Below are 12,795 nucleotides of genomic sequence, written 5' to 3'. Positions count from 1 at the left end.
CGATATCTTACACTGGGTCGGAATCCTTACCGATAGAAGAGGTTTTTTTACCTAAATCTTAGCTGTAAATCTGTTTATATGCTTATATCAAGAAAATGCAATATTAATTAAAAAAACATGATGACATTCTATTTTTTTTTCCTAAACATCAATTTCATAAATTAAAAATGAACTGCACTCATTCATATTATTAATTGTCAATCAATCAACTATTCACCTATTAATTTCATTAATTTTGTGCATCTAATTTTATAACAATTTTTAAATATCATATTTATGTTAAGCGGCTAAGCTAACTCCTTAATAATTCTTTCAAGCCCATGATATATATCCAACTACAACAACTTTATAAATTAAATAATTTAATACAATTTGTTTATTAATTGTATTTATATATTAAATATACTAAAAATTGAATACAAATTTCACTAACTTTAAAATAAAATACATTAAATATATTATTAACATTTAAAGATTACATAACATATACCACAATACTAATACTATAAAATAGCTAACATTATTATATAGTTTTATTGTTCTTTTAAGATCTTGGATAATCACAAAAAATTGAAGATAAAAGATATAAAAATTTATTCTTAGTTTACAATAATGTAGATATTAGTTAAAATCAAATGTGTAGAAAAAATTAAACCACTATTATTTCATAAATATCGCCCTTCTCGCTAGTAATTATTTAGCCCAAAATATGAAGTTCAATTTACAGTTAGAGATGAAATCCTAAATCTAAAAAAAATCGCCGTTTACTTCTATGTTTCTTCCCAAAAATTAATTCCCTCCAACCACCTCCTTCTATGTGTCTTTTAAGCTGCTCGATCGATCTCATTTCAAGTCCTTCCATGCGCCTTCCAAAAGCTCTACAGTTTCTTAGACATTGAAGGAAGAGAATTGGGGAAGGAATACGATATATGCAGATGGTTTATATAGAACCAAAGCAATTTGGATTGGTGCAAATGAAAAGTTGTAGTGGCTTTAATATCTTAAATAATAATGCATGCATTTCATTTGGCTCGTCCTATAATTTGGTTCATTATGATTTTGCAAATGCGTATGGAGAGTGCCAAATCCTCCAATTATTATAGTTTATGGGATCGTTGAGTCTTTTGGCTTTCCATTTCTTTGTAACCCACCCTATTAGCTATAACTTAATTGTGATTAAAAGTTATAATATGCATTTAAATTAACCACAATGGCATTTTTGTTAAGTAACGCCTCAACTTTTCTTAATTGCATTTACTTCCCTTGCACAAAATTATTATTCAAAACGTCCCAAAACTCTCATTTTATATATGCATAGATAGATAGATTTGTACCTCCTAAACTTTTACTCATTTTATATAGAGTAAAATCACAAATTTTTCCTACAAAGATGTCACTTTTCTCATTAAAAAAAAAACTATCATTAACACACTCAATCACTTTTTTTCTGTGACGAAAATCTAAACCAAACCAAATTTCAGACGTCTGTCTATATACGAAATTGACGATACTAACAACAGAGATAATTTCCTTCAAAATCCGTCAATTAAATTTGAGTTTCGACGGCTCTCAGTTCTAATTAGTGCATGAACTTAAGAGGGACGATATTAATTATAAAACATAATGGTGCAAAACGAAAGAAGAAAATATTTGTAAACCAGATAGTTTTTCTATCTGATTGTATTATATACTGTGAATCCGTCGATAATATCCGCTACACAACACATGTGCCTTTGCGTTTATTCTAAAAGGCAGAATTAGGTTAGTTCATTCAATCAACTAACACTCTATCTAGGTATATAGTCGACTTGGCCGCAGCAAAATACACTCGAGCTCACGCGCAAGATCACGAGACGAACCTGGTTTCGCCAAAACACCATCCATTCCAACCTCCAAGCACTTCGCCCTAGTCTCTTCATCGTCGCTCGCAGTAAAGGCGACGATCAGCAGCCAGTCCCGGCTTTTATCCTTGCGCAACTCCTCAGCAACTTCGAAGCCATCCAAGTCGGGGAGGTGAATGTCCAGAAGCACGACTTGGAACGGGGGCACGGATGGACCAACAGCTCTGAGGCATTCGGATCCAGATGAGACTGCAGTCACTATGCACCCCAGCTTCTCCAGCAACCTCCTCGTCACGGCTCTGTTCCCAGCATCAGCATCGGCTAGGAGAATTTGCAGACCTTTGAAAACAGAGTTGGATTGCACACGCTTAATATATTGCTCCTGTTCTAATATGTCTACTGCAAAGGATGCCCGCGCCTGGAACTGCAAGACGAGCACCATGCTTTGATGGAATCCCTCCGGATTCGGTACCATCCAGATGTCTCCTTGCATTATCTGTCTCAGATAATTAGATTTAAGGGAAATATTAGATTGATCATGCAACAGATCATGCCAGGATTTGAGTGAATTTCCATAAACAAAAAAATGACAATCTTCGTGAATGCAATATCAGACGTTGCACAATGATGCCATAGAGGATCCGATCCTTTATTGCATCACGTGCAACATTTTCTATTGTATTTACGGATTAGGGCCACGTGTCAAGATATCGACCAAATTTTGCATATGAAAACACTTGATAATAGTCTATACTTGCAAAACGTCTCCATTTTTGTTAATTTCCATAAACACAATGACAATCATTCATGAATGCAATAACATATGTTGCGCAGTGATGCCACAGAGGATCCGAACCTTTATTGCATCACCGTGCAACATTTCATACTGTATGAAGGAATTAGGGCAACGTGTCAAGATATCTACCAAATTTTGGGTATGAAAACACTTAATAACCGTTTACACATGCAGAAAATGTCACTATTTTCAAGAATTTCCATAAACAAAAAGAACAATCATTCATGAAGGCAATAGCAGATGTTGAGCAATGATGCCATAGATGATCCTATCCTTTATGGCATCACCCTGCAACATTTCCTATTGTACGTACGGATTAGGGCCACATGTCAAGATATCTATCAAATTTTGCATATGAAAACACTTAATGACAATTATTCATGAATGAAATAACAAACTTTGCACAATGATGCCATATAGGATCCGATCCTTTACTACATCACCGTGTATCTACATCTACCGATTAGGGCCACGTGTCAAGATACCTACCACATTCTGTGTATGAAAACACTTGAACAAAAGGTGTCTATTTTTGTGAATTTCCATAAACAAAAATTGACAATCATTCATGGTGCAGTATGTATTGATTAGGGCAACGTGCAACATTTCATACTGTATGTATTGATTAGGGCAACGTGTCAAGGTATCTAACGAATCCTACGTATGAAAACACTTAATAACCGTCTATACATGCAAAACGTCTCCATTTTCATGAATTTCCATAAACAAAAATGACAATCATTCACGAATGCAATAACAGACATTGCGTAATGATCTTCCATAGGGGATCTAATCCTTTATTGCATCACCGTTTAACATTTCATACTGCACGTATGGATTAGGGCCACGTGTCAAGATATCTGCTAAATTCTGCGTATGAAAAAACACTTAATAAATGTCTATACATGCAGAATGTAATAGCAGATGTTGTGCAATATGATATAGAGGGTTCGATCCTTTATGACATCATCGTGCAACATTTCTATTGATAGTATGGTTTAGGGCTGTGTATCAATAACCGTCTATACATGCAAAATGTTACCATTTTTGTTAATCTCCATTGACAAAATATGACACTCATTGGAAGATGCAATAGAGGATCTGACTTGCAGGACTCTAGCAACATCAGTAAACGAACAGTATGTACTCATAAAGTATTGAGGCTGAGTGAAAACCTGAACGATTTTTTTACACATGTCAAAACTCATGATTTCCTTGCCTCCACCCGAACATCTCTGGCCACTGTATTGAATCACAGAACTGTTGCCTGACTGGGAATCAGAATTGGTATGACGGATACCGGCTTCAAGCCTAACATAAGCATATCTATCCGATGAATTCAACCTCCATCGGACTCGTCTCTGGTCATTCCACACCTGACTCCCACTCGCAGAATGCACTCGTAACAAAAGAAATCCACCTCCTCTGCTTGCATTTAACAGATTACCAATCATATGCAGAATCACCTGAAACACTCTTGTCTCATCACCTATCACATATTTTGGCATTGAGTTATCCACTTCAATAGAAAATTTGTAACCCCTAAGAGCACACATGCATTTAAAGAGGCATGCAGCTTCTTTTATCATAGAGTGAAGTTCGAAGGGCCTCATATGCAAAGGGAATCTGCTATAATCCTTTCCTGCAGTATCCATGACATCGTTTATCAGTCTCGAAAGAACATTACCAGCCTTGAACGTCGTGCCAACGAGAAGAAGTTGCTCGTCACTCAGCGGTTCATCCTGTAGCATTGATAGCAGGCCAAGAATCGAGTGCATCGGCCTTCTTAATCCGTTACTCATCACCTTTTTAAATTCACAGCGCGCTTGACTTGCCATCATTGCGTTCCGGCTGGCCTGCTGCAGTGCACGTTTTTTTTCCTCGAGCGTTTCTGTCAAGGATAAGGCTTCTTCAACAACAGCTGCATGTGAGAGAGCCACAGCAACTTGATCAGCAACCACCTCCACCATCTCGAGTTCTTGCTTACTCCATGTTCTACCCTGTCCACTGGGAAGGACCAAGACGAGAATAGCATAACAGGCTTTAACCATCTTGGGAGTGCCGTTTTTGAAATGGGAAACCCTCAATATTGGCATCCTGATCGCAGCCACACATCCCGGTTCACCAACTTCCCTACTGCTTGCAAGAGAAAGTGGGGAATCAGGATCAAGTATTTTCACCCGTTCACTTCCCTTGACCCTTCTCACATCAGGCTCACTAGTAGGGATAACCGAATTATATGTATTTGGGAGGCTTTTCTCTCTCAAATCATGCGTTAGGTTAATCTCCGTTCTACCTGAGTTTGGCATCCAAACAACACAGTTTTCCAAATCCAAAACCTTTGACAGCTCAACCAGAGTCGTGTAAAAAATAGTATGGCGATCAAGATACTTGCGTATCTCACGTGTCAGCATCCTAACACGCATGCCAGCTTCCTTCTGCTTCTTGATAGTCAAAACTTCCCGATCAAGATCCCCTGTCTTCTTCCTCAGCATGATCTCCCTCACCTTCACCTTGAGCAGCTGTGGGATGAGGGTGAAAAGGGTTATAGCCGTTGCAAATGAGACAAGGGCAGTGAGAAACTTGAAAATGGTGAGAGACAGCATGAGTTGAAAGGTGTGAGGTCCATAGGTCCAACCATTCAGCAAATGAGTCATGCCACACAGGACAATGAACAAGATGAACTGAACCAGCACCCATTTAAATGGAAAGGTGGAGCAGCTAACGAAGTAAATGAGTTCAAGCGGGATCGAGAAGTAAGCAATTGCAATCAAGAAATCACAGGCCTTTTGCCAATCCAAGATATTCTCAACGCTCCAATACCCTTCCTCATCACAGCCACAGCCGAAAGCATTGTATGCAGTCGACATGGATACAAACAACGACAACAGCAACAACATCAACAACAACAGCCATGGATATACTAATGCCTTCAACATTGCCATCCAACGTATGTTATGCTTCTAGATACACAGTTGAGATGAAAAATGGACCACTCCAATCACAATCCCACAACAGAACCGCAGGCACTCATTCCCTGTTGGAAAATATTCGATCTAATCAAAACACATAAATAAGTGAAACCCTATGAATTCATAATATTAAAATACAAGTTCACATATAATATTCAACCAGTCAATAACTTCCAAAAAGGACGACTATAATATTCAATTTCTGCCTTTTACAATTGTAATTGAACTAATCACATAAGGAAATTTCTTACGGCAAAGCAAATAAGAACTCGTAACTGAAAAATCATACTCTTTAGATCTTATTTCTGCATTCAAACAGAAAAACAAAGGATTTTAGACATTCATCTGTGTTGCCAACAAAGCTTAAATTGCTGCTCAAGGAATCAAATCACAAAGCCAATTGAGAAAAATCACTGAAAGAGAGGTCTCGACGAAATTTAGTGAAAAAATTAGCTAGCTGTTAGTATCTGAATTTTGATATGGAATCTACCAAAATGCTGGTTCATTTCAAAATTTTCTAACCGATCTGCTGGAAAAGAAATTTTGCAAAAACAAAAACACGATTAAGCTCCTGTAGACGCATGTGAATCCGTACGTAGTCGATTCGGCAGGAAGCTCACCGAGATTTTTGGAAAAAGTTAGCTATCATTTTGTTCCTTCTTTTCTCTTTGTATGCGGAAATTTGTAAAAGAGAAGTGTTGTGCGAGTTGCGGGGAAGAGCGAGAGGGGCGCCGGCGTTCCTTCCGGTGGGCGGAGCAAAAACAGGTGGCGAAGAGAAACGGAAAAGAAGAGAAAGAGAGTGGAAATACTTCCTATTTATATTTGTAGAGAGAGGAGAGAGAGAGAATCGTAGAGGGTAGGTGGGACCCATACCTTACTCAATTAAATTTAATTTGCACTGTGTTTGATTCATAGTATTAAATCACGCGATTCAATTTTAGACCAAAATTATAAAATAGTTATAAATATGTATAAAAGAAAATTATATTTTTTGTTCGTAGTCCATATTCTATAAAAATATCATGAGAACTTATTGAATACTCCCTCCGTCCCATTAAAGATGTCATATTTGTGGGACGATATAAAATTTTATGAGGTTTTGTTTTTGTATTAAATGGAGATAGAAAATATAATTTTTATATTAATATGTGAGTAACTTTTTTTAAAAATGGAAATGTGAGATAAACTAAAATTGTAATAACCAAAAGGACTTTTTATATTTTTATTTTATCAAAATACCCTCCAAATTATAAGGTTATTTATATGTTTTGCGTGAGAAGGAGAAGGACTGATAATTTCGTCAAAATTCAATTCTTTGTTGTGATGAGGGAATTATTTTCCACATACTTCGATTATTTCTGTTGGAAGAATACAACTAAATAAATGAATTCAGTGTTATGGAATTGGTGGTTCTCTTTCTCATGAACAAGATATAGCTTGGGATGTTTTGGTTCAGGAAATTTTCAATGTTCATACGTGATATTTTTAAAAAATATTGACCACAGCTATAATTAGTGCAATGACCAGAACTAAAAATATAATTTTCTCTATTTAAAAATTGAAAAATATTAATATTGATTCTTATTTTTAAATCTGCCTCCAAAACCCTAATAAGGGCAATAAAAACTTTATTTCCTACAATTTAAATTTTTAGACACAATTTATTCACCGAATTCAGTATATTTTTTCACTTAGATGGAACACAATGTGAGTCATTTTTTGCCCTTTTCTAGGATTAAATTATAATTCTATATTCATTATATTTTTTTAATCTTATTTTAATTATTTAATACTGCAAATATTGTGTATTGTAGTAGCTTTCAAATTCTCTTGACGTTATGAAGATCACAATTGACCACAGGGTGACCAAAATGAATTTTGTTTCATCTCCCCCAAAATAAATTTGAAAGAATAAATTTTGGACACCAAAATGAATTTATAACTTCAATTGATAGTTTAAGAGGTTTTTCTTTCTTTACTTTTTCTAACTAGTTTCACTTTCCTCTCAAATCTCTTCTACTTGTTCTTTTCCAAAGTAGTAATGAATTTCTACCTCAATACACGCGAGTGATGTCACAATAATCTGTATCAAATTTCAATTTCTCTTCCAACAAATTCTTAACCAACATTTTAATTGAGTTTTGTTTTTGTCTCCAAAACTAGTAAATCATGTATAACATAATTAGCTATTCATATTTAAACAAAATGTGATTTATATAATTTTATAATGTTTACATGCGTTATAGTAGCATTACTCATTCGTTATTCAGTGTTTTCATCTACAAATATAAAGATCACAAAGTATAGAGACTAAATTTCAATTTTCTCTTGTATTTAATGCTCTTCAAATTTACATTTATTTTTTTTTCTCTCTCCGTCTTCACTTTTTCTCTACTTTCTTCTATATGTCATCTTCTTCGTCATTTTTCTTCTTATTCTCTGAACCTAATTAATATTCTCCTCGTATGTCTCATGTAAATAAAAAATTTAACTTGTCGATACTCCTTGATAATTCCAATGAATTAAATAATTATTGTTATCAATTTCTATTGTTATCCCCATCATTTTAATTTGATAAAAAAATTGTAATAACACTATTAAAAACTAGAGCCTAGATTAAATATTTTTTAAATATCCAATCAACCAAACATAACTTGATCACATAAGTAATGTACATTTAATTTAAATATTTACAGCATAGATTTTTTCGAGGATGATGAGATAGATTATAACAATTTTTAAAGAGGAAAGTCTGCCAATTTCATCAACAAGAAAAAGTAGAAGTAGTCAATTCATGATTAATTCATTTTTAATATCAAGACTTTGTCGTCCCATCATTTCAATTTTCAACTATTGCATTAAGCCTTGCATCAAACTTGCGACGGTCCCTTCCATTATTGCATTAAGCTTTAGAGAATAAGAAGAAAAATGGTTGGAGGAAAGAAAATGTAGAAGAGGAAAAGTGAAGTGAGGTAAAATTAAATGCAATATAGAAGAGGGAGAGAAAATTATTCGTGTAGTAAATTATTCGAACATCCCTTTAGTTACATGCCAAGAGCAACACTTAGATTTCTAGCTCAGCATTGTAAACACAATAACACCAAATGTAAGGAAAACCAGAATATTCATGGTGTTTCGGGGTTGAAGATAATGGCCCGTTGCTATCCTTCTTCATCTTCTCCGCTGTCTTTGTTTCTTCTCCACCTTTCTCTGCGTTTTCATGTTTCTTCACAACATTCCGTGCGAAGGCTGGGCACAAAGGCACGGTCTGTGTGGAAGGTAGGTCCGTGCATTGTAATCGGATCGCCTTTCGTTGGCATGCTTCAAACTTTGTCTCATCTCCAATTCTAATCCGATCCATGACCTAGCTAAGAAGAAAAATAACATACTTGTAATTCTAAAAACACATAAAAATGCATGATAAAAAAAGCCAAAAAAGATGAATATTTGATTCACATCGGTAAAGGTGTACCTCTTTTAAGTTGAAAGAGATAGGACTCCAGTTAAAGCCCTAATCATCTCCTCCCCCAAACTCCAAGTAATTAAATTGATAATTAGTGATCTTCTATATCATGTCGGGGTTCAAAGCATCACACATCGGAGAATTAGAAAATGAGCAAGCAATATATAAGTGCAACTGCTACTCATTTGTATGAAAATCATTTGGGGTGTATCACAAGAGTAAAATCGTGAGAGCTTAGCCAAATTAAAGAGGATAATATCATACACTAATGTGAAGTTCAAGTGTGCATCGACAAACCCTCACTATCACATATACATGACAATTCAAAGGAAGTAAATAAAACATTGCTTCTCGATGTCCTCTGCAAGAACATTTCATTGCAACCTCAAATATGCATCAACTAAACTGTGTTTGTGTGCTTGTAATTAGAGAGAGAGAGATTCTGGTTTTCGGACAACAAGTATATTCCTAAAAATTATTTACTAATGTTTAGCTAAACAAATTAAACACTTCATGTACCTACACCTGCAATTAGTTGAGTCACACAAATTAAATTTTATGAGTATGGAAAGTAAGAGAAAGTAAGCAAAAGATAGTATACTGCAAAAGGATTGAAGAAACAAAGGTAAGAAATCAATAATTTGACCATGAAATTAATAAAATGAAATGACTTTAAATGAACAACACTGAGGAGAAGCAGTTATGCTTATCCCCTTTTATTGAACTTAATTTCTCTACAATAAAAATCCTCTTACAAATTAAGCACAAACAGACAGTATAAAACACCATGACTTATCAAGATCATCGTCGAAAACTTGATGATCGGTCGGTCACTTGTCGTGGCCAAGGCGAAGCTCCAAATCCACTTCAGTCTCCTCCACATTGCTGCCTCCACCAGCAGCAGGCGGCGACGCTCCCACCCTCAGCCACAAATCCGCCTCTTCCGGCCTTGAAAGAGGCGAATAGCTATTCCCGGCTCGAGAACTAGGGTTTGATGAGGGCAAGTAGACTTGATAATTCATCTGCTGGTAGTGATGATGATGATGAGGGGGTGATGATACCTGCTGCTGCTTAAACCTCGGATTCTCTTTGGACTTATTCGAGGTTTCGTTCTTCTGCTTGGTCTTGGCCTTGTCCTTCCGGTGGATGTTCATGTGGCCGCCGAGGGCTTGAGCGTTGGTGAAGCCGCGCTTGCAGAAGCTGCAATCGTACGACCTCCCCACGCCCGCGTCCTCGTCCTCGTTCTCGTCCTTTGCTTTAGCCTCATCAAGCTTTGGTGCATCGGAATTTTCTCCATGTTTTTCTATGTCATCCATGTCTTGATCGGATTTCATTGGGAATTACTAGAGCAAGATATTCTTCTTCTTCTTCTTTGGATTGAGATAGGGAAAGGGATGGAAGGAAACTAGTAGTGAATTTAAGATTGTTGGTTTTTGTATACAGTTGTGTTTTTTTTTTGTTTTATTTATTTTGGCCGGCAAGGGTTGTGAATATTTCTTTTGATTTTTAATGTTGGATGTCTCCTGGATTGCCTCCCTGTATATAAATATAAATCTTGGATTAAATTTAATGGAAATAGAATCTTCAAATTATATAGTTTGGCTTCATCTACATGGTTGAAAGAAAGACGACTGAGACAGGGAAGATATCATTATTATCTTCGCTTGTTACGGCAGGTTTGAGGATTAAGACGGATTAAAGTCTTTCTTCAAAATAGTCTTACTTGATTTCTTGAAAGAAGACTACTGAGACAATGGAAGTATACGCTTTCTCTTTAATTTTAATTTATTCATAAAAATTAGTACTCCTTCTGTCCCATAATAAGAGTCATGTTTTGACATTTCGATTCATCCCACAATAAAAGTCCTATTTCACTTTTACGATAAACGGTAAGTAGGCCTCACATTCCACAAACTTATTCCACTCACATTTTTATTAAAAAACTAATACTCCCTCCGTCCCATCTCAAGTGATCAACTTTCCATTTTGGGTTGTCACATCTCAAGTGATTGATTTCCTTTTTTAGCTAAAAACAAAACTTCAACCATCTCTTATTTTATTCATTCTCTCTTACTTTATTCTCTTATTCTTATTTTATTCTCTCTTTATCTCTCTTACTTTTTCCTCTCTCATACTTACTCTCTCCACTTTAACTCAATACATATCATTTTCTTAATTACCGTGGCGAACAGAAATCCATCACATGAGATGGGACGGAGGGAGTACTATATATAAGCGAGACTTATATTTCACTAACTTATTCAACCCACCTTTTTTTTATATTTCTCATGCCATAACCAAATATGACTCTTATTGCGAGATGATTGGAGCACTATTATTTCTTTTAATAAGATGTAGGGGTCGATGGGACGGGTTGCATTGCGGGGGAGGGGGGTTTGGGGGATGGGAGTTATGCAGTGGCTCACCCCTACTCTTCTCTCAGCCAATGTAATCACACTGCGAGTGGGCTTCTTTTGTAGTACTATACGTGTTTTAAGTTTTTACTACTAGAGTAAACTACAAAAATGGTTTCTGGACGATGGGTTATCTCGCCCATTGTCTCTGGACTTTAAAAATATCACCAGACATCCCTGGACGAAAGGGTTTATCTCAAATTTGGTTATTTTGCCATTTTTTTATACGAAAATACTTTTTTGAGCATTTGGGCAATTTGTTCATTTTACACTTTTAATATTTTAAATCTGATATTATTTCAGTGATGTACTAATCTGATATTATTTCAAAATTATCATTCTTCTTCCTTTTGTCATCCTTCACTTTGTTTCTTTTTTAATATTAGATTTAATTTTATAAAATTAAATTTTAAATTAAAATTTTTAAATGTCAATAATTTTTTTAATTAAAACTATTAATTCATGGACACTATAAATATTGATTATAACTATTAATTTTTGTTATTTAATATAATATTCAGCTGAAATGAAGAAGTACAGAAAAATAATACTATTAATCATGGTGGAAAAATAAGAGCTATTCGATTTAGCCTTCGTTCGGTTGTTATAGTTGCTTGTGATTAAATATTATGAAGTTGACTAAAAATTTAATACTACTAAAGATTTTATATAAGAGTATTTTTGTTGAAATTTTCTAGTTAATTTTGATTGTTTTCAAATAAATAAACGAAAATTATATTAGTTTTACATTAGATGCATATTTATTTCAGAATAAATCGTGTTATATGATCTATTTATGATTAAAACTATTAAATATTGTTTTAAACTAAGTTGGCGTTGGCATACCTTGATTAAATATTAGACACTATAAAATATTGATTAAAACTATTATTTTTGTTATTTATTAATTTTAATAATTAATACAATTTATTGATATTTAAAAATCAAAATTTAAAATTTTGGGTTTAGATTTTATAAAATTAAATCTAATATTGAAATAAAGAAACAAAGTGAAGGATGACAAAAGGGAAGAAGAATGATGATTTAGAAATAATAGCATATTTAGTACATCGCTGAAATAATATCAGATTTTCAAAAGTGTAAAAAGACCAAATTGTCCAAATGCTTAAAATAGTATTTTCGTATAAAAAAATGGCAAAAGGATCAAATTTGAGATAAACCATTAGTCCAAGAATGTCTGGCGATATTTTTAAAGTCCAGGAACTATGTCCAAAGACCATTTTTGTAGTTCACTCTACTATTATTAAGTTAAGACAGTGAATTTTTTTTTTCGTTCAATATTTTCTAC

At 34.5% G+C, this 12,795-nt stretch overlaps 2 protein-coding genes across 3 annotated transcripts; both read right to left on the bottom strand.

Moving 5' to 3' along the window:
- Nucleotides 1-1,655: 1,655 nt before the first annotated feature.
- On the bottom strand, nt 1,656-6,379 carry LOC121776547 (ethylene receptor 2-like). Of its 2 annotated transcripts, none has more exons than XM_042173730.1 (3): nt 6,205-6,379; nt 3,813-5,674; nt 1,656-2,337 (listed from the first exon to the last, which is right to left on the bottom strand). In XM_042173730.1, the coding sequence occupies exons 2-3, from the start codon at nt 5,580-5,582 to the stop codon at nt 1,792-1,794; spliced, it is 2,316 nt and encodes a 771-aa protein (XP_042029664.1). In that variant the 5' UTR covers nt 5,583-5,674; nt 6,205-6,379; the 3' UTR covers nt 1,656-1,791. The 2 variants fall into 2 exon arrangements, with proteins under 2 accessions (XP_042029664.1, XP_042029663.1); XM_042173729.1 differs by having other exon boundaries at nt 6,230-6,379.
- A 3,523-nt stretch (nt 6,380-9,902) lies between these two features.
- On the bottom strand, nt 9,903-10,406 carry LOC121776933 (transcriptional regulator SUPERMAN-like). The gene has a single exon (XM_042174077.1). The coding sequence runs from the start codon at nt 10,404-10,406 to the stop codon at nt 9,903-9,905; it is 504 nt and encodes a 167-aa protein (XP_042030011.1).
- Between the last annotated feature and the right edge of the window lie 2,389 nt (nt 10,407-12,795).

Source organism: Salvia splendens, chromosome 18, assembly GCF_004379255.2.
Source record: "Salvia splendens isolate huo1 chromosome 18, SspV2, whole genome shotgun sequence".
Taxonomy (NCBI): Eukaryota; Viridiplantae; Streptophyta; class Magnoliopsida; order Lamiales; family Lamiaceae; genus Salvia; species Salvia splendens.
This window is presented reverse-complemented; position numbering and strand designations above follow the sequence as displayed.

Coding starts and splice junctions, on each gene's coding strand:
- LOC121776547 (XM_042173730.1), bottom strand. CDS start 5,582: ATGGCAATGTTGAAGGCATTAGTATATCCATGGCTGTTGTTGTTGATG. Junction 2,338..3,812: donor TGTGTAAAAAAATCGTTCAG/GTTTTCACTCAG, acceptor TATCTGAGACAG/ATAATGCAAGGAGACATCTG.
- LOC121776933 (XM_042174077.1), bottom strand. CDS start 10,406: ATGAAATCCGATCAAGACATGGATGACATAGAAAAACATGGAGAAAAT.